The 22,633-nt window shown below is 40.8% G+C and overlaps 2 protein-coding genes across 2 annotated transcripts; one reads left to right on the plus strand and one right to left on the minus strand.

The window, feature by feature from the left end:
* Positions 1–2,990: 2,990 nt before the first annotated feature.
* Positions 2,991–16,110, minus strand: ppcdc (phosphopantothenoylcysteine decarboxylase). Its single transcript, XM_084059691.1, has 5 exons — positions 15,867–16,110; positions 14,751–14,846; positions 14,511–14,639; positions 14,206–14,374; positions 2,991–3,739 (listed from the first exon to the last, which is right to left on the minus strand). The coding sequence occupies exons 1-5, from the start codon at positions 16,008–16,010 to the stop codon at positions 3,660–3,662; spliced, it is 618 nt and encodes a 205-aa protein (XP_083915817.1). The 5' UTR covers positions 16,011–16,110; the 3' UTR covers positions 2,991–3,659.
* Positions 16,111–16,602: 492 nt separating this feature from the next.
* hacd3 (3-hydroxyacyl-CoA dehydratase 3) lies at positions 16,603–22,549 on the plus strand. The gene is made up of 11 exons (XM_084059322.1): positions 16,603–16,773; positions 18,086–18,128; positions 18,220–18,293; positions 18,445–18,609; positions 18,961–19,006; positions 20,239–20,349; positions 20,446–20,573; positions 20,705–20,817; positions 21,045–21,151; positions 21,242–21,373; positions 21,455–22,549. Exons 1-11 carry the CDS (start codon positions 16,693–16,695, stop codon positions 21,529–21,531), a joined length of 1,077 nt encoding a protein of 358 aa, XP_083915448.1. The 5' UTR covers positions 16,603–16,692; the 3' UTR covers positions 21,532–22,549.
* The last annotated feature ends 84 nt before the right edge of the window (positions 22,550–22,633 follow it).

A 22,633-nucleotide genomic window follows, 5' to 3' on the forward strand; every position in this document is an offset into this window, starting at 1 on the left:
CTATAGTTAATCACTCTTAACCCTATATCACCAAACGTATCATATATGATACACACATTACACTGATTTTTTAATAAATCAGTGTAATCAATACTTGGACCAAGAACCTGTTGTATCATATCTGACACATCCCCACTTCCCCCTGGACCATACCATTTGCATTGCAGGTAGTTACAGAGCCTCAGGTGGTCTGACCCAAAATGGCTGCCATCAACTAAACAGGAGAGGTTGATGCACTACTAACAAACTTTTTTTTTTAAAGCAGTTCGGGCAAGTTTTCCTAGTATATCTTTACTAATATTTTGAAATAAGTGTTGGATAACTTGAATGCACTTATGAGCTCTCAAAATTTAGCATTGGAGTTTGTTTTTTTATGATGTCAAAAGTGTTTGTATCATATTTGATACTACAGGTCTATAGTCCTTTACGATTTGTATCATATTTGATACTACAGGTCTAAAATATTTTTTTTCGTAATGTGAAAACCGACGTGATTTTTTTATTTTTCATTTTTTTTTATATCCCATGATTTTGTAACCCTATTTTTTACACCCAGTGCCAATCTCTATGTAATCCTGGGCACTACACTCCCTCTACCAACCTAGGGAGGCCAGGGCCGAGCTCATGCCTCCTTCAATGCATGAGAGCTGACCTTCTTGTCACCTGACAGGGGAGAGTTTCCCTGGTTGGACGTAGTGCGTGGAAGGAACACGTTATTACAGTTCCTTTCCACTCCATCAGGCGCCTCGGCTGGACAGGGGGAGGCAGTAAAACCAGTAATACCCCAAGGCAGTAATACCCCTTGTATCAAATATGATACAACAAATAAATCATACAAAGGACTGTAAAAAAAAAAAAAAAAAAATCAAAAATGTTTTAAGACCCAATAAAGTGTCCCTTTTCAAAATTTTGGAATTTTCTGACCTTTCCTTCATAGTTCAGGTGTAATCATGTTAGTATAATGTATATGCTAACCAGTTTGTATACGCATTTGACATAATCTTCTCTTTTACTATCCTATCTAGCCTATTTCTGTATCAGTTATGATTGTGCAAATGTTTATATTCTCTGGGTGTGTGCAATAAACTTTAAAACGATTTAAGACACAGACTGGATGTCACTCTGTTCTCTTTTTTACACGCATGCTTGCAGATGAGTAATTCAACTGACTTGTCACCACCACTTATAACAGTGAAGATTTACGATCACGACTATAATGTTATCTGATACTGCACACCGCACAACAATGACACTTTAGTAACACAGTGCTTTAACACAGTGTAGCAAAATGTATTTGCGAGACTATAGTGAACAGCAAGGAGATAACAAGCACCACAGAGATATATTTCTGTTTTGGCTGCTGAACTTTGGGTAATTTCACATTGCCTGTGAACCTGGACACCTGATCAAAGTTGTGAAGACACTGCACTTATCCCTGGCACAGACTGCACACTCCTACACAGTCCTCTCAAGGCCGTGATGTCACTCACTCCCCGTGGCTGCCTGATGCCTGATGTAATGTTTACACCATCCTTCGAGTAAATTCAACCAATGGCAGCAGGACAAGTTACAGCTCAGAGAGGGCAGGATGCTTTTGCAGAGCCAAACACAACGCAGCACATATGCATTGAACCTAGTAACCTAGTGCTCCTTGCTATTTGCATGTCAATAAGCCATTACCATGCAGGGAGAAAAGAAGATAAACCACAGAAGATAAAAAAATACTTCATTAGAAGTAACAGACTTCACACGCAGTGGTGGACAAAGTACTCAACCCCAGTACTTGAGTCGAAGTTTAGATACTCCTGGGCAAATATTACTCAACTACAAGTGTTTTCACTGTGTTGTTTTGGTAGACAGGGATGTTTTTGGACCAAAACAAACAGTGAAAACAACAAAATACAGCGAGAAGGAAATTTATTTTTGCAGGTAAACACCACCACACTACTCCAGTGGCTGATGAATACTGGTATAGATGGAAATGTATATATTGTTTTGTAATGTAAACACAGCACAAAGTTCTTTAATATCGATGCATTGCTGTATTGAAATTTAGACATTTACCCTCAAAATTGAAAGACTTTCCAGAAAGTTAAAAAAAATGTCAATAATGATCTACACGGTCACATTGCACCACGACACGCTGTGAGTTCCAAGTAAATGCACTTAGTTACTGTCCACCACTGTCCACAAGTCACATGTTGGCAAAGTGTTTCAATCCAATGTTCAGACAAACGTTAATGTTAAGGTGACCTCTAACATTTTGCAATTGCAATGTTATGTACTAATTTAGCTGTTCTGCAATCATAATGATGTCTATTGTTTGTTACGCAGAGTATGTTTCTTCTCAGGCAGAAGACAATGTGCTTGTGTTTGCCAGGTGTCATGTCTACAAAATAATCCTCTATTAAAGGAAGTACACGTCTTAGATTACCAAAAGAGATGTTCTGTTCTTGAATCGCAATTGTTACACAGTGTGCTTCTGGTCACCACATGAAACAGATCATGCCATGGTTCCTGTTAACATTTCTTCCGCTAAAAGACACATTCCAGGCTGGTTAGTTGTCTTCATTAAATGGTGGTTGCTCTAGTTTCACAGAGATAAACATCCCTGACACTGGAAACGTGGGTTTCATCATGTTTGACCCTAGACACTTAAGAGTCATGGGAAAAAAAGCTGAAGCCACCATCTGTTAACGGCGTGGTAGAAATCATCTGAAATTCTTTGCACAAATACCTTTTGCTCCTTATAAACACTAGGCCTACATAAAGAATGAACATATATTTATTCTACTAATTTAAATATTTAATATTATATGACAATGAATATAGAATATGTGTGTGTATACTGTATATATACACACACATGCGTGCGCACGGACACGGACACACACGCACGCACGCACGCACGCACGCACGCACGCACGCACGCACGCACGCACGCACGCACACACACACACACACACACACACACACACACACACACACACACACACACACACACACACACACACACACACACACATATTTAACAGTCAAAATATTCCATGCCTTAGTTGACATAGAGGTGCTTTGGTTGACAGCTTTATTAGAATGATGTGTGGCTGCAGTGGAACCAATCTGTCAAAGTCCCTTTGGGACAGGGAGAAGACTTTCCGCTTCATAATTAACCCCTTAGACACAAGGACAGCTTCTCTAATGACTTGTTAATTAACATTAACATACCGTATGTTCAACCATAGCATCATTATAAATATATTTTTGTGAGGTTTATAGCCATGTTTACAGTATACACAGTAGCTATGTTTTTACATTTATATTGACGAGTGCATGATTCACACAAAATCGAATACATAGAGATATCATTATGTTATTGACCTGATGATTGGGATACAGTAAGTGTACTATTGAGGAGGCAAGGAGGAGGAGTCATCAGAAGGTATAACATTTACGGTTTTGAGGTGCTCAGGTTCAGTTGCTTTTATCGACCAGCTTGGACTAACTTGTATTGTCTAATCGGCAATAAACCATTGGACTTGTTCATGTTTTTATTTCATTTTAAGTTTTTAAATAGTAATATCGGTGTTAAAGAAATAGTGTTGGAGAGGACCTAGGAAGGAACATCTGGCCCACCCGGAGGTCTTCCTCTGACGAGATGCTCACATGTTCTCCTCAGGTTTCTTAAGATGTTGTTTGACTGCATTAATGATGGTTGACACCTCTGCCATGGCCCCTTTACCTGCAAAACAACAAACTGTTACTGACCGATACCTGCTTCTGGAAGAGAATTATTAACCCATTAAGACGTGTTTGAAATGATTTTCCAAACACTTTGAAGATTAAAAAAAAAACAAATAGCAGATGTACAAGCTCGCAGCACGGCACAAAGTGGCACTCTGAGCTTGTATTTCGGCTGTTTTTGAATAGCCAACGCAAAAATCTAAAATGACACATGATGCTTTCCCGGTTTTATTGGGTTAATCATTGGCATATTAATCTATGCATGAATTCACATAATATAACCTTGCAATGGCTAGAGACAGAGATACACCATAAAAACACAAGATCTTCCCTACAACTAAGGGCTTTAGTGAACTTTCCTACAGATACTAGGAACCCCTTTCAAAAAATCAAATGGAAAAAGTAGATATAATCGGGGATCTAATATTGATGCCTCCTGGGCTCCTCCCTAAGGATGTCTTTCGGCGCACGTCCAGCTGGAAAGAGGCCACAGGGACCAGATGGGGGGAATTATATCAACACACTGGCCTTGGAACACCTCTGGCCACCTGTGGCCAGGAAAAGGGAAGTCTGGGATTCTGTTACCTCTGTGACCCAGCTCCTGATAACAGCAGAAGATGAATGGGTGGCTATGATCATTAATTAGATGGATGTATTCCTCTACATTGTGCCTCCTTTTGTTATTTCTAGACCAACACCTAATTGTATTCGACATCACCTTTACAACAATAGCAGATGTATCATTTTATTACAATAATGATGACATCAATACAGCATTTACACTGCAAGGCTTGTTGATCATAGAGTTGATCATATCAAAAATCTTGGTCTCTGGCTTGATTCAGGTCTATCATTCAAATGTATACAGTAGATAACATCAGGAGCGTCAGGAAATCAACTTCTGTACTGGTGTCCTATACCCTAACAGAAACTGCTTTACATTTACAGTCAGAAAGAAACTCGTTCAACAACTCCTACTACCAATTCTTCATTATGCTGATGTAGTCTATCAGACTGCCCCCAAAACAAACCTTCTTCCTCTTAACGCAACATACAACCGTTTATGCAGATTTGTTCTTGGTTGTCCATATATGACCCATCACTGTACTTGCACTAGTTTTGGTTCGGAGGAGACATCAAATTTCTCTATTGGTAAATGGTTTGTGAACCACTGATCTTAGTGTTAGTGAAACAGGGGCTTGGTTCATGACAGAAGTCAAGAGTTTATGATTTTCAACAGACACCATCAGGCTGGACAATAGAACCCTCAGTGTTCTAGTGTCCTCAGTGCCCATCTAGATGGGGTTGGTGAAAGGGCCTTTCTGTGTGGAGTTTGCATGTTCTCCTCGTGTCCCCTAGGGTAGGTACCCTCACAATAAAACATGCTCTATACTGCCTCCCCCTGGTCAGCCGGGGCGCATGATGGAGGGGAATGGAACTGGTTGGAATAATGTGTTCCTTCCACGTGCTACGACCTACCAGAGAAACTCCCCCCTGTCAGGTGATAAGAAGCGGCCTGCTCACTCCTCATGCATTAAAGGAAGCATGAGCTCAGTGCGGGGCTCTCCCCAGGCTGGCAGAGGGAGAGTAGCGCCCAGGATTACAAGCTTAGGCATTGGCACTGGGTGAAAAATTGGTTACAAAATTGTGGGACAAAAATGTTATTAAAATGACCATGACTATTCTGATAGCAAACCCCTGAACGGTGTTTGTGCCGAGTTTGGTGCGGATAAGAGCAACGGTGCACCTGTGGCACCCACGGGCCCCTTGTGTGGCTTTTGTGATGGCAGACCCCTGAACAGTGTTTGTGATAGGTTTGGTGCAGATCGGAGCAACGGTGCACCTGTGGCCACCGGGGGCCCCTTACATGGCCCCTGGGAGCCACATGTGGCCCCTGGTGTGACTATTCTGATGGCAGGCCCCTGAACAGTGTTTGTGCCAAGTTTGCTGCGGATTGGAGCAACGGTGTGCCTGTGGCACCCAGGGGCCCCTGGCGGGGCCACATGGGGCCACCTGGTATGGGTTCCCATATGGTTGGTTGGTTAAGGAATTCATTTATTATGTTATCATTTTATTTGCTTTTTGGTGAGAGGGTAGCTGTCAAGCAGTCATGTTACAAATAGCAGCAACTGCTTCATGATTTCTGTCCAATTCTGCCTTACACGTTAAACATGGAGAAATAAACAGTGGTGTATAAGGTACTTGAAAACCATACTTGAGTAATGGTATACATATAACTTGAAAGATATTTTTACTCCAGTAAAACTAAAAAGTCACACATAAGAAAATCACTTGGATCAAAGTGTTAAAGCAGCTCACATCATATGTACTTAAGAAAAAATCTTTTCATAGTACAAAGAAACAAAACAGCCAAAGAAAAACTACTTCACACCAAACTATGGCTGCCGGCTGATAAACTCAGGCTGTGCGCGGCCGACTGTTTTTTGCAGCCAGCGCATTCTAAAAAACGGAGCGACTTGCAGGGCCTTTCTTCCACCATGTAGCATGACAAAAGAGTGTTGATTACGCCAAAGAAAGAATTCTTCTTCTGCATCCATTATCTAGTTTTATACAGTATGATTTATTCATCCTCAATAGCGTCCTGGGCTGAATGATGGTCTTACTCTGAACTGAATAGATAATTTAAAACCTTCACTTTGCCAGCCTGCTCACAAAGACGCTTCCATGTCAGGGACTAAGTGACCTAGCTGTGCATGCACAGAACACACTGACATATCTACTTCTTATTTTCCTATTATCGAAATCAATGCCTGCACTATAAAGGCTCAAGGACTGGCACAGAAATGATCCTTTCAAAAATCAAAATACATGAATGCAGTATAAAGCAGGCCCTAATAAGTTACCATAATGGACATAATATGTATCGTTTTGCCCCCCCCATCTCAGAATATAAGAGTTATCCAGGGAGCGTACATCCATTTTGCAAACCGGTTATGCAAAGACCCGCCCCCGCCTGCCTCTGATTGGCCAGAGCTCGTTTCCTTGTCAACAACTTGGCAACGCCCCCTTCTGTGACGCACGCGGAACTGCCTCTCACATGAGTGAACCGCGTTAAATAACTCCCAAACCCCTGTAGCACCAGACGTGTCTGTGGAGTGCACCATTAAGCATTAGACTCCCTATATCAACGCCACGGGAATGAATCCTACTCCCGCCGTTGCTTATTTATATTATCTAAAATGCGTCACAAATTATTTTATTAGGATTAAGGTTAGGTTTAGGCATAGTTTTTGTCGCCACCCAGCGAGGCGGACCACTCGGCCCACTTGGTGAGAACAGACTACAGCCCTATTAAGTTAGGAAGTAGTTTGGCAAAAAACTGTTTCAACGTTGGAGGCGCACCATCCCTAGTGGACTTGAGCAACGAGAGGCACCGCCGAGCGAGTCGCCGTGCTGAACGTTGTGAAGTATATTTTGATGCTAAAACATTTGTCCATTTCAAGCTCCAAAATTCCCACCCCCACACACACCCCATAACACATGACATACCCCCCTCTGTCATACTTTGACTATTCAAAAAAAGCCGATCTACAATGTGATGCGTTGTGAGCTTGCAGATCTGCTATTTTGGAAAAAGCTTGACAATCTTTGGAAAATGTGAGTACTTTTACTTTGGTACTTAAAGTATATTTTGATGCCAAAACTTCTGTACATTCCCACCCCCCACACACACACGCCCACCCCATACACCTAGCACCAAGCAGGGGCGTAACTGATGACAATGAGAAGAATGGAGAATGGAAACAGCTGATCAACCGTAGCCAAGTCTACACACTCACATTCGACACAGTCAGAAAGAGAGCACTGCGTGGGACCTTGACCGAATTTGTACTGTTTATACTACTATTTTTAGTCTTAAAGCGAGCCCACATTGTTTCTTCAGGAACAATATGTTCTAGTTATAGACTATATTCTCCTCAAAACTTTGGCCCCTACTCCTCCTACATACTGTACTTTCACTTAGAAACTCATTCAAACTTACTGTGGCCACCTATGCTTTTTCTTTAAAGCGTAGCAACGTTAAAGAACACATAAGTTACAACCTGTATAACCTGTTAAATGCTCTATACCCCTGGGAGCAGGATTGCTCATATGTTGTGTTGCTACTGCCAGGATTTGATCCCATGATGTAAGTAATAATATACATTGATATTCCATCAACGTGCAATTTTGACACTACAGATTCTTTTTTTTTTTTTTACATCTGCTTACTACTCTCCGATTTAATCCAAAGATCTAAGCTGTGTGATATATATTTTGAGTTAAGAGCATTAATATCAACCCATGTCCCTCTGCACTCTAGCAATCAGTGCACCTGGTGATACCTAGCCTATCAGTCATTGGCTGCTCAGTGGTGCTGCAAAGTAACTACATACATTTACTCAAGTACTATACAATGCTTACAATCAGTACACTCTTGAGGTACTTTTACTTTCCTTTCCTTTTTTTGTACTTCTACTCCACTACAATTACAGCATATGACAGCTTTAGTTACTTGTTACTTTGCAGATTTAATTATTAATACACCTACAGTAACCACATACAGCCAATCTACAATGTGACGCGTTATGAGTTTGTAGATCTTCTATTTTCTGAAGATTTTAGTACTTTTACTTTGGTACTCTAAGTATATTTTGATGCTAAAACGTTTGTACATTTCAAGATGTGAAGTCTTTGTAGTAAGATTATAAACCGTATCTTCAATATTAGGAATATAACATTTATCACTTATATAATTTATATCATTCTGTGATCACTCAGGTTTAAAGCAACGATGCGCTAAAAAAACCTACTCCTTGATTCTCACAGTCCAATGTCAGCCCAGCAACTATGCGCTGCAACACCCCTCACTAGAACCGATCACAAAACAAGATGTTAATTAACTCATACACTGCCACTGACGTAATAAACGTAATTATTCCCGTTTACCAAACCTGCCACTGACGTAAAAAACGTAATTATTAATTTTTCAAATTTTTATTTTTTTTGACCCAAAGACCAAGTAGATATGATTTTTCGAAGGAAAAGACTCCCATCCACTTCCTTGTTAACTTAAAGCTTAAAAATTCTGTATCTCAGCTCCTGAGTACTTTTTTTTTTTCAATGAAAAATCTCTGGCAGTGGGCAAACGCGGCCAGCAATAAGTCTGGCAGTGAATGAGTTAAGACACTTTTCATGCAACAGGTTGCACATACACACTCTCCAAGTACACACACACACACACACACTCTCCACACGCGCGCGCACACACACACACACACACACACACACACACACACACACACACACACCGAATAGAAGTCCCACCTTAGATTCACCCCTATCGTGATTTTCTGTAGACCCCTTGTTCGGTTAAGCTGACAAGCAAGTTTATACTGTACCTTCTGGTTACCCATGTCCCTGCATCGACCCGCTCAGGAACTTATGAGTTATCACTTATGGACAATAAGGCCTTTCTGTCTATTTCTGGCAGCATATATACAGTATATGTCTGACGGTCAGTCAAGGACTTAACATCTGAATATAGGCCTGTTCACTACTTAAACTTGGCCTGTCCACAACTCAAACTTGGCATATGCTCAATACGTTAGCAAGACTGTGACCGCTTACAAGTGTACTCAAATGTTTTAGAAATACAAGTTCTGCCACACACACACACACACACACACACACACACTACTAACGGAGCGTGTCCAAAGCATCCATTCATATGGCCTTATATAGTAATATCTCAGCACATCTGTCCCAGCATAGTGAGTTATATTAAACAGACCACTATGTAGATAGCTAACATTTGGTCAAGGCACACTTGCAATACTGAGCTAACAATGCAACTGATAATTATGGATATGACAGATATAAACCCAGAGGAGATTTGTAAGTGCACCCTTTGATACGTTGTAGCTTCTAAGTAACATCACACAAGATTACAGAACATTATCTTACAGTTTAAATCTCAGAAGAAGCTGTATTGAGTCTCTTTCTTTCCTCAGGTAGAAATGTAAATATCGTCTTTGTGTCCTCTGTATTCCGCTGTACCTGCTGTCCAGTACCTTGCATCAGTCATCAATTCAATTCCATTCAAACAACTTTATTTTCCTTTCTGCTCCACCAGACCTAGATGTTCAGCAGTCTGATGGAGGTAGGTACAAAGCTATCTGAGCCCCTTTTTGTGAGTTTCGAGGCTTTGTAACGACGGCCTGAGGGCATCAGTTTGTAGTGTGTGTGAAGTGTATGTGTATTGTCCTCAACTATTTGAGAGGCCTTCTTTACTGTCCGTTTCTTGTGGATGCTGCTGAGTGGCTCCTGGTCCTTCCCAATGATCTTGCCACTGATCTTAACAACCCTGTCGAGAGGTTTCCGGTTGATGACACGCATCACACCAAACCATGATGTGATGTTGAAGGTCATGATGGATTCCACAAAGGACTTGTAGAAAGCCTGCAGGATTGATGGTCGGACCTGAAGCGTCGTTGTTGCCACTTAGAGTAAATATTCTCTGCGTTGGTCTTAAAAGCGAGCTTGTGGTCGATGGTGGTGCCAAGATATTTATACTCCTCAACAATTATTTTTTTACCGTCCTTTTTTCTCCCCAATTTAGTAGTAATGCCAATTAAGTCCTCCCCACACACATCTCTGGGTTGTCACTGCCCAGCTATGGGACGAACTGCCTCCCGGGTTGCCAGATCATGTGAGCACATCCCCCCTCGGATGTGTCGACCGGGTATGGACTAGTATTGTAAAATTAACTTTACACCACTGACACACACACACTCATTTCTTATCCACACCTATCAGTTTAAACATTTCTACACTATAACTTTTATTGTGTATTATTTATCTTACTTGTATTAAACCTCGTTTTTAGACAGTAGACATTGTTTTCACGGCCTGCCACAGTTCACATAAGTGCAACACACACCAGTCCTATTGAGATGCCGGCCAACAGTAAAGACACTAAAAACATAAGAGTCGCAGCACACTCGTAGCTACTGATGCCATGTTTCCTAGGAGAACCCAAAAAAAAAAAAAAGTGTACACCAAGGTTTCGGACAGCGATGCTGCCTTCTTCAGGGTGTGGAGCCTGCCACACAACATTTCATTGCACATACTTGTAAAGTACACTATGAGCTTTGTGACAGATCAAATCTCTTGAATCTTGAATCATCACCCTTGTGACTCCTTGCTGTCTGTCTGCCAATTTACATTTCTCTATCCACAGGGATCCTTTTCACACTCCTCATCAAAGACCATCAAAGACCGCCAGCCTTTGTTCTTAACCCATTAACACCGGAAAATCATCTGTGTCATTTTAGATTTTAGCTATATACTGTATAGCAACATAAGTTTTTCATAAAACTCTTCTTTAGAACATTGGTTTAGAACAGTGGTTCTCAAAAATAGCAGATATACAAGCTCACAGCTCATCACTTCGCACTGCAATTTTTGAAAAATCTTGAAAGTGTTTGAAACATTTTAAACAATATTGAATTTCTTAACACAATCTTCTCTTCTGGGGGTCCCTGGCACAAAACATTTTCAGATGGGGGTCCGCGGCCAAATACATATAACTTTTGGGGGTCCTTGGCACGAAAAGGTTTGAGAACTACTGATTTAGAAGGATTTTGTAGAATCGGCCTCATGGCTTAATGGGTTAAGAATGTATCTAAAGCAGGGGTGGGCAAGCCTGACCTTTCAAAGATTGATCCTGAGGGGATGTGCTGGTTGGAATGTGAACCACATCATTATCAGGGGAGCGGCGGAGCAAAACATTTACAGGAGTGGCGAGCACCACTCCTGTGTTCATTTGTGGTCCAGATATGTTACCTGTTTAGTAATAGGCTACTACTACTTTTCAACTACAGCTAACGAGACGAGAAAGGATAAAAGTATTCGAGTTCAGGAAGAGATACTATGAGCCAAAAAATGTACAATTTTCATGCAGATTGGGAAGAGAATTGTTTTTCCCGTCCAAAACGAGTTCCTGTTTTTCACAAAAAAGAAGGTGGTGCCCCCGATGCTAAAACAAAGACTTTTTTTTCTTCTTCTTTTACCTAATGGGTTCCCACTTCCCAGATTGCATCAACAACTGTGCAGTGATGGTGAAAAAAGGAAACTTGTAAAGACACTTTCTGACCAACCACAAATCATCTTTTCAGACTTTTTCAACTGACTGAGTGAACTGAAAAAAAGAAAAGAAGGAACTGAAATCTCAAAATGTATACAATACTATTCTTGATCTGGATCCAGTTTCACCATACATGAAACTGGATCAAATACTGTCATCAGTATTTCAAATATTTTTGCATTATTTTTTATTTTTGCACTACATTTTTAAATTATATCTAATGATGGACCTGGTCAGAGTATGTTTCATTTGTAGATGGAGAAAAGTGAATAAAAAGTGAATAACTTTATCAACGTTGAGATCCAATTGCCTTCAAACTTCACACAAAAATCGCTCATGGCTCTGACATTTGAACAGCTTACTTTCCCACCTTTACATGTGTCTCCACTTCTAATAATCACTAAATGTTTGCCATTTTCCCCCACAGTTTGCCCTGTAGATGGCCTTTCTCTCTACCTCGCTCTCCCGGAGCCCCCCGCTCCCCCAATGCTGCAGTTTGTCCAGCTGGCCGCTATGAAACCGCAAGATTTATTTCCTCCGGACACACACACACACACACACACACACACACACACACACACACACACACACACACACACACACACACACACACACACACACACACACACACACACACACACACACACACACACACACACACACACACACAGTGTCTGTATGAAGAGTACTACAGACTACAGAATTAGGCAAACTAAATAAAAGCACTAATTGACATAATATATCGTAGTTGTTAGCAGACATTCATCCAAAGCAATACAGAATGATAACATTCTACAATCATAAAACATTATCTAAGAACTTCCGCTTTTCAGAAACAACGCTACATTGCTGCCTACATGTAGGCTGTACAACATACTATGATCAATATAGATTACACTCAAAGGTGATGGACACACTTGGGACTGGAGGACGCAGTGCCGGGGTACGGAGGCTTTGACGTAGGAAGGACCTAAACGCCCGAAGGGTCAAATGAGGCCTTCCTCCTTTTAACTTGAAACCCTACAGGACAGGTATTTGCCTACGCAAATCTATACTACAAACCTGTCACAGAAGGACCCGAGACAATAGGCTGGACCAGGACTTGACACGGCCCCCCCTCTACCTAAAACACCTCCTACTCACACACACACACACACACACAATTCTCACACACAGACCATTCACCTCGCACGACACGACAGCTGACTGAATTCATGTTTCCCAGCTCATTCTGTCACGGTGGGTGAGTTCATGCTTCGCACTCAGTCACTGTGACAGAGTTGGGAAACAGTATGTGGGAAACATACTTTATTCAATATTGTGGTGGTAGACCGGCTAAGTAAAACGAAATTGAAAGGCAATTCTTTTAAAATTCAAATAGCCACTGTTTTTGGCTATACAAAAACTGTGGGGTAGGAGGGGTGGAGGTGTGGAGGGGAGAAAGGGTGGGGTGGGTGTGGGAAGGAGGACCATCTAAACCATGTCATGATGATGTCATCATATCATATGTAATATGATAATCATTATCAATAACCAGTTTGACAATATGTGTACTCTTCTCTCTTATGCAAGGACAAAACTTTTAAGAGAGTTGAAACACATACAATAAGTGCAATGATTATACTGACTGTAACAGATATATTGGGTTACCGGTTACAAGAATTATCTTGTAACCGGTAACCCAATATACCACTGTACGGGTTACCAGTTCTGATTCTTATTCGTTCTGTTGCAACTAAGTGGTTATAAGTTGCAAGTCGTTGCATTGGTCTGGACTGGGCTTTACTTGCCCTCTAGTATTGCCCATGTGGTCTTGCACACTCATTGCTGAGTAGTCCTGCTTTGAAGTGATGTGATCACTGCAATTTCAAAAATGGGCGATCATTTTTTTTGGAACACATTAGTCCAACCAGTTCCTTTCCCCTCCATCAGGATTGTATGTCATGGAAAAATGTAATTATGTCAGCAGGTAATTGGCTCAGTCATCACTTGGCTTCAGAATTGTGTCATTGAAACTGATTATCTTATTGCCTGCTCTGTCAAAAATAAGATGCCAAGACTGATGATCTTATCACCAAAATCGGCAGAAAAAATGCTCTATTGTTGCTTACTGGCATTGTTAGAATGCCTGAAACACTGGATAATGACTCATGAGCTGTGTCATTGCTGTTGATTACGCACACAGAAACTACTACTTTATTACACGCTCAGAGTCAGAGTTACACCAACATGAGGTCATGAGGATTCAGTTGATTTGATAGGTGACAGTTGAAAACTGTGATACACTACTACCTGTTCTTGAATTAACAACATACCTTCATCGCCACACACTAGTTTCTTGGCAATGCAGGGGATCTCGACATATCCAAATTCTTTGAGGCTGGCAACCTGTCGTGCCGTTATGGGGTGCTGCCACATGGCAGTGTTCATAGCAGGGCAGAACAGCAGAGGTCGCCTGGTGTCCCAGGCTCTTACCACACATGTCTGTCAATAACAAAACAATGATCAGCCCCCAAGTATCGTTTCGGCTATTCATTTGAGAAATATCCCATGTGTGTACTGTGTGTAGTAATAATCATTTGGGCGGCGGGCCATCAAGCTTTGTCCAGCCTGCTCTCACCAATAGATTGTCGCAGATGCCACTGGCGATCTTGCCCAGGGTGTTGGCGTCTAGTGGGGCGATGACAAATAGATCTGCCCAGCGCCTCAGCTCGATGTGCAGGACCGGATCAGTGCGCTGTGTCCACAGCTAGAACAGTGCAGTGTCATCAGGCATGTGAATTATGAAACATTATGTATCAGTGCAGCTAGGAACGTAGGTGAGCAATAAAGGCATTTGAGAAATGTGTCATTAGGCTACCTCCCACTCATCCTTGTCACTGTAGACTTTCACAGTAACCTCAGCAGGGTCATAGAAGTGCCTGGCATGCTCTGTGGTGACCACTCGCACATCCACCTAGGGCATAGTAGGCAAAACAAAGAGACACATTTGTACATGAAAATTAAGGTTGGTAGCTGGTAGGTGCCAGAGCTAACGTTATTTCTTAGCAGGTGCTGGTGAATATGCTGTTGTTGTTCTCATTCTGCTAGTGGTATGAGTCATGACCAGTAATTAACTTGGAGAATGTGGAAGACATTTGCCCCAAAGGCAGTGCTCTCTTAATTGTCTTGATCTTTATCTTCCTCAGCAGTATGTACTGTATGTGCGTGTAAACCAAGGTGGCATAATAAGAAAGCATGGACTCTAAAGTAGTGCAAAAAGTCAACATCGTCATCTAGTGGTTAGAGTATGTCTGTTTATTAGGGAGATAATGGGACACGTTAAAGCTCTTCGTGCATGAGTTCTATAGAGGATACAGACGTGGATACACACAGCGACACAGGCACAGGTCGGACCAAATAAACATGTACAGATAATAGCCCCGTTTGGAACCTTTCCCTGCCTCCGAGATGAGGTTCCACTGTGTAGGGTGCCAGCAAAGTGCACCAATATTGTAGCTTTCTTACCCTTTTCCGCACATCGTATCCAAAAAGTAAAAGGTCACCCCCCCTACTCGCAAATGTTTTACATTTTAGCGGTCAAGAAATTTTAACCGAGGGGTTAAAACAAGCGTTTACATCGCTTTTTAATCAGCCTGTGCCATGTTTTCCCAATGCAACCTTACGGGAGCAGTACTGCGCATGCGGACGGGTTGACTGGCCACATGCTGACTAAATAAGCGATTTAAACGCTCGTTTCAACCCGTAGTTTAGATTTTAATGACCGCTAAAATGTAAAACATCTGATAGCAGGGGAGAATATCTTTACTTTTTGGATACGATGTGCGAAAAAGGTAAGAATCAACAATATTGGCCACCGTTCCCCGGTGTCGCACTCTGCCGGCAGCCTACGCAGCGGGACCTCGTCTCGGAGCTATACGGCGGAGGGAGAGGTTCCGATTGGAGCCAGTCCAGCTAATGAAGCAGCTCAGCTCACCCCAGGTACTTCCAGAAGCTGGGAGACCAACAGAGGCAGCTTCAGCGCTGCGACACTACCCGTCACACCAACCAGGACTCGGACTTTACCACAGGAATTCAACAAGTCAAAGTTGGCTTGAGTAACATTACAGTCGGTCTGCATATTAGCAGGCCATCAATACTAATACTAATATAAAAAGAAGACGCCGGGTGTGTGCGTAAATTCAGCGCATCCCGTTAAGCAACGCGCCTTCCGTAAACAATGTCCGTCTGACCGTGGCGTGAACGAGCACGCTGCTATGTCGACGGACGTCGAGGACGAGCACGCACACGTTTGCAGAATATTCTGGCAATGTTGCCATGTCCGCTTATTATAAGCGACTTTGTTTTTTTTCCCTGGTAAATTGCTTGTAAATATTGGTAGTTGTTACTGCCCGGGGTTGCGTTTTTTTTGGGTTGTTTCTGAAGTGTAGTTGCTTATCTGGGCCTGTTTCCTTATGTTGTTTAAACTAGTGTGCGCAGACCCTCATCTGAACATATTTTACGCCAGCCCCCCATTCAAGATTTGTGCTGTTAAAATGTTTAAAAAAAAAACTCCAATGTTCTCACATTTTCTTCAAGATTTTCATCTTTTAATAGCCGATGCATTACGTTTAAAGGGCAAATCCTTTGGGCTTGTTTTCATAGACCAGGGTTGCTTGTTTCTCTCACAACATCTGGCAACATTGTATTCTGATTAATCCGCTCTAGCCACCGTGTCGTTAGCATACAATGGCGCCCCTGTCATTTACAGTGTGTGCTTGAATTTGCCATTAAGCCTCATTTACACTTAAATAACCATCATAATGGCCCTCCTCACGCCTCACGTCTATTGGGCCCAACGTCATGAAGAAGTGTTCCTGCGTGTGGAGCTCATAGACGCACAGGTGAGCTGGAGGTATAGACTCAGTTATACTCACTCAGTTGCGTGCTTGGAAACACCGGGAGCCAGTTTACCACCTCACCTCACACTAAATTCAAATTTAGCCTAGTTATAGCTTAATCGTGAAAATGTGTGAAAATCTTTAAATATATATATTTAAAAAATATATATATATATTTAAGGATTTGCACAAATTTTCACATTTAAAAAAAAAATAGCAGATCTACAAGCTCATAGTGCCGCGCTATGAGCTTGTATATCTGCTATTTTTGAATAGCCAAATAAATCTAAAAATGACACAGATACTTTCCCGGCTAAATGGGTATAATGGCTTTTTTAAAAGCCATTTAAGCTGTAACTAGGCAAATTTTGAACTTAGTGTGAGGTGGCGTGCAACTGGCCCCGGGTGTCGTGCTCAGCAAATAGTAAATCTACAAACTCACCCTGAGCTTGTATATCTGCTATTTACTGCATGGAACACCAGCATGCAACTGAAGTATAAATGAGACTTTAGGCTGTTGCTTTGCTGCTCAACATGCGCACAATTTGCCTTCCGTAACTTCCGTAAAAGTATCAATGCTGCAATGTAGAAATACTCTGTAACAAGTAAAATTCTGAAATTCAAAATGTACTTACTTAAAGTAGGCTACAATAGTATTGGTGTCAAAATGTACTTAAAGTACCAAAAGTAGAAGAAAGTACTCATTTATGCAGAATGTCCCATTTCACAACTTTTCAAATGTATGAAAATCGCATTGTATTGTGTGAATGTAAATAAATGTCCTTAGTTACTTTACAACACTGGTCATTTGTGTACGAATCAATCATGTCTAACGAATATGGCTTGTTGAGACAGCTGCCCTAGGACCACTGTACCATCTTATTTGGAAGTTACTTTGAATACAATTTCACATCTACAGCTGCATGCCGTTGGGTATCTGCATTTCATGCAAATGTTTGTCTATAGTCAACAAAGGGACCTAGGTCTCTTTATCGTTGTTATTTTAATAATAACGACAGTCTGTCCTTGTTATTAAAATAGTGTGATATGATATCACGCAGGTGCCAGGGGGCTGTTGTCACCCCTAAAGTGTGTGGAGGTTGTAATGTGTGGTACAGTAGTAAAAACAAGTAATAAGTAGTCATTAACTAATGTTGTTTGGAAGATATATCATTATTTGATTGTTTATTTGAACTATGCTTAAGTGATTTATTGCATTCTGGTTGCAAAGTATGGTCAGAAAGTGTGCCTATAGTCTCTAGACTAATTTTGCTGAAGTAAGATTAACCAACAGTTTATCTGTAATCTCTTGTAGAATATTGACGTCCAAGTACATGAAAATGTGCTTAAATTCAGAGGTGAGTTATTTCCTCAACTGTACTGTTACATGTTACATTTTTAGAAATAATGGTAAATGAATTAACATTTAAATTTCATTTTTGTTTTCAGCCCAAGGACATGGTGCTAAAGGAGACAATGAGTACGAGTTCAGCCTAACATTTTTAATGCCAGTGAAACCAGAGGTGTGTGCCTGCTTTGCACCAGGTTTATAGATTTTGCAGTCCACTATTCCTGACTCATGCAATTATGTTGGACACAGCTCAATTGATTTGTCCAGTGTTATTTTTGTATTGATAGTTAGTGGCTCATGAATTAATTTGTATATATGTTCAGGTGATGCATAAATCAACTGAGCGTCAGGTGAATATTACAGTGAAGAAGGAGCAGAGCGGGTGGTGGGACAGGCTGACCATGCAGGAGCGTAAACCAATCTTTCTGGCACCAGACTTTGACCGCTGGTTGGACGAGTCAGACGCTGAGATGGAAATACGTGAGAAGGTGAGAGAGATTTCACTTCAGTATGCTCACTGTTTACCATGCATCCTCCCCTCTACATGGACAGCCTAAATTGAAGTAATACATTTTAAACACGTTATATATTTCATGCTCTGTGTTTTTGTATGTCATTTCCGATGTTTTCGATGTTTGAAACAACTACGCTTCTAAAAAAAAAGACTTAATATCAATGGTGATGTTACTGTAGGAAGCTGACTGTTCACATGATGCGTGTTAATATAGAAGTGTTTGACCACGGTGACATTTATGTTGGGTTTTAAAAAAGTCAAACACAAGAGGTACCAGACTTTTTCAAAACCTGAATAAAACATTGTTTTGTTTTTCTTCTGACAGGAGGAGAGGAAAAACAGACTGAAGGCCTCCAAAGCCCCAAAGGAATGTACGTACAAGTGTTTTGATCAGTATTAACATTAAAGGCTTCTATTTCAATTGAAACTATCAAATAGCAATCCCAATGTATTAATTGTAGTACATTAGAAACTTTACCCACTTAATTAAAAAAAAGTGACTTTGGAATTTCATGAAGAACAACAGCTGAATCAGATCGATTAAAGATCTTGTAAGATGTGGAATCACATTTATACATACTAGTGTAATTTTCCGGTGCAGTAAGATAACTTCACTGACATAATTTTCACTATTTCTTATTTTTATTATCCTATTGTGTGATGAGATGAGTTTCAGAATACAGCGCTTTTCATGATGCTGATAACGTAGCTCATACTGCCAACAAAACGATGATTTAAAGCATAAATAGATGAAACCAACAGTGAGCTGATTTTATGAGAGATATCAGCTATGTTAGACATGCACTATATCAAAGTCAACATACAAAGCTGTATCATACAGCACCCAGAACTATTATCATACTCAACACATTGTCGTCACAAATGTTAATTTGACCAATCATATACTGGTGCAAACATTGTTTTAAATATTAACCACTTAAAACCCTATATATACTTTGTTAATCTCTCAAGAACAGATTCTGCTCTGCGTTTGAATCTGTCGGGGGGGTTCGTCATATCGCGTACGCACTGGCGTACAAGTGGGCGTGCCTTCAGATCAGGAAGCAGGCCGCATTTTACCCAATCAAATGTAGTGAGCGGGATTTACGTGTCTGCCGATCCTTCCCCACTAGAAACAAACCGAAACTCATTTAACAATAGCGTCCTCGGAGCAGACAAAACCACGGAAAGATATTTACATTTTAACTTGCTCTTTCATCATAGAAACAAGTGGGCTTATAACCAAAACGATCCATGTTCTCTGGGAGAAGTGGTGTTAGTGTTCCGTGTAGAAATATTGTCAGTGGGAATGAAAACATAGTCGCACCACCGGAAGTGAAAGGCTGAAGGCAGACCAAAACCCCGGTTTCCTTGCGTATGTGTGCTACATCGACTTCCTCCCAGAGCCAAGTGAGATAGTAAAAAACAGCAGAGGGCGCTGTTTTTCCTTTTCATTTGGCGATGGGTTCCCAAATTGATACTTCGTTGACTGGGGTCCCCCTGGGGTTATTAGCCGATCTAACATGTAGATCTTTTTTGTTGTTTACACCATACTACATCTGCTGTTTCAACATGTCCATTCATTTAATCCATCTCCTTTCAGCATTTAGCAGTGTGAAAACTGGGTTTTTGTTCATCTATAACCTTGTGCAGTTCCTGGGCTTCTCCTGGATCTTTGTGAACATGACTGTACGGCTTTTTATTTTTGGTCAAGGTGAGGATTCATTATTTTGTTCTTACAATGGTCTCACTGTGAGTCAAGCAAAACCTTTGAGATTCTCTACCTAACACATAATGCTTTCTTTTTTAGATTCTCTCTATGACACATTTCACACCATATCGGACGTCATGTTCTTCTGCCAGATACTGGCATCAGTTGAGGTACTCAACGCTGCTTTCGGTGTAGTGAGGACTGGAGTTGTACCAGTTTTTATACAGGTACTGTATTTTCATTTTCCACACTTTTAATGTCAAACCAGTATTGCCCACTTTCTAGACTTGGCAATGTCCTTCCAATGCCTATTTCTGTGTGGGTGTTATTATGGTGTGTGTTCTACTGTTATCTCCAGGTGGTTGGGAGAAACTTTATCCTCTTCATAATTTTTGGCAGCTTGGAGGAAATGCATAACAAGCCAGTTGTATTTTTCGTTTTCTATCTTTGGAGTGCCATCGAGATTTTTCGGTGAGTGGACTTCTACATGCTGATGCTCATAGTGAATTTCACGCACGCTGGATTTTAACAATGTTTTTGTGAATAGTTTCCTGCATGGAGGTAGGATTTTCTAATAATTATGATTATGATAAGTCTGTGTAAAGTCTTTCTACCGCTGAACTGCATGGCCATTTTACCACATATCTTGTCCTTAAATGCTTTATTGCCTTTGTACTTGGACTACTATCAATTTCCAGGTATCCATTTTACATGCTGGCCTGTTTTGACACCGAGTGGAAAACCCTCACTTGGCTGAGGTACACCATCTGGATACCACTATACCCACTGGGTGTTTTAGCTGAAGGTTAGGTTGCTCTCACTTCTTTCAATAGAAGACAATCAACTGCATTTCAGTGTTAATAAAATAATCTAAAATGTATCCTTATCCCACCAGCTGTCGCTGTGATCCAGTCCATTCCCATCTTTGATGAGACAAAACTCTTCAGCATTGTTCTGCCAAATGCCATTGGCAAGTCCATTGGCTTCTCCTATGTCCTGCATGTCTATCTCATTCTTATGTTTCTGGGTGAGTCTTTGCATATAAACACTCTCTGGTCAAATTGTTCAGATGGTAAATGTTGTGTTGTAATGCTAATCTTATGCACAGGACTGTTTATCAACTTCCGGCATCTCTACAAGCAGAGGAAGAGGCGGTACCGAACCAAGAAGAGGAAAGCAAACTGACATTCAACACTGACGGAACACCTCCAATACCTTTTGCTGCCTGCTTACTGCTGGGACGGTGGTTAAATTATCCTCTGTTCATCTCAAGTTATTTTCTTTCCTCAGCCTGTCTATCCTAAATTACTTAATTATTATCGGACCACTGTCAGCATTCCACAAGTGCAAAACATTACACTTATTACAATGATTAGGAAGAAGCCGTTTCCATCACAGGTGTTTGTTTTTCAAGTAGAATTGCTATCTTTATACTTCGATATGCTGTAGATCAGAAAACTGAGTTATTATGGTGTGTTCACACTGTACGCCTTTTATGAAGAAGTGCTGCCTATTTTTTTAAAGTCAGTGTGAACATGCCCAAATGACTAATTTTCTATCAATTACACACATCATGCACATCACACAACATGACATCCTTGCATTCATGGATATTTTTGTGGCTGTTCAGTAGGATACCCTTTGAGTCCGGATAGACGCCGCTGGTCATCAAATTGGCTTAGGAATGTGACAAAACCATGAATTCAAGGCTTCATGAGGTGTGTAATTGATAGAATATACTGTGAACTACTTTTAAGTTGTAGAATTTGTTCATTTGTCAAATACGTTTTTTGTTGCTTTGATGGTAGAGTATTTAACTGCGTTTACTTTGTGTTAAAAGTGTTTTACTAAATTCTGAATGGATTATCCCAGGCACCAGGAATAAATAATGTTGGGTCATTTCACAAAGCTTCATGAAGTAAGCAATGACTATAGTCTGACATTTATTATATTGCTCCTGCTTTGTGAAATGCCACACAAATCTCAGGGTAAAACTATGCACAGGTAATTGTGGAAATAAAGGCAACACCAAAGAAAGTGTCTTAAAAATATTCAAAATGCTGCCAGAACAGCTTCAGTATGCCCTGTGGTTAGACGCATGGGCATTCGAGCAGCATAAAATTGCTTCACTTCAAAATTGATTTATATTCATCTGCATTTAACAGAGCTAAGCTATGGCAAGTATAATAATTTATGCTACAAACTTAACATTTCTATTCCTCATTTATGTGGAATTTGACAGTTAACCGTATTCTGAATGTCGTGAAATCCCCTGTATTTCTGAAAT

The sequence above is a fragment of the Gymnoscopelus microlampas genome, assembly GCF_963454915.1.
Source record: "Gymnoscopelus microlampas genome assembly, chromosome: 6".
Classification (NCBI taxonomy): domain Eukaryota; kingdom Metazoa; phylum Chordata; class Actinopteri; order Myctophiformes; family Myctophidae; genus Gymnoscopelus; species Gymnoscopelus microlampas.

Bases quoted from the DNA above. Each gene is read 5' to 3' on its own strand.
- ppcdc (XM_084059691.1), bottom strand. From the start codon at position 16,010: ATGCAGACCGACTGTAATGTTACTCAAGCCAACTTTGACTTGTTGAAT. The intron at 14,640-14,750 runs GTAGCCTAATGA...GCACTGTTCTAG, and splicing joins GTGACAAGGATGAGTGGGAG to CTGTGGACACAGCGCACTGA. The intron at 3,740-14,205 runs GTATGTTGTTAA...GTTGTTTTGCAG, and splicing joins ACTAGTGTGTGGCGATGAAG to GTAAAGGGGCCATGGCAGAG.
- hacd3 (XM_084059322.1), top strand. From the start codon at position 16,693: ATGGCCCTCCTCACGCCTCACGTCTATTGGGCCCAACGTCATGAAGAA. The intron at 19,007-20,238 runs GTACGTACAAGT...ATCTCCTTTCAG, and splicing joins CTCCAAAGCCCCAAAGGAAT to CATTTAGCAGTGTGAAAACT. The intron at 21,374-21,454 runs GTGAGTCTTTGC...TCTTATGCACAG, and splicing joins TCTCATTCTTATGTTTCTGG to GACTGTTTATCAACTTCCGG.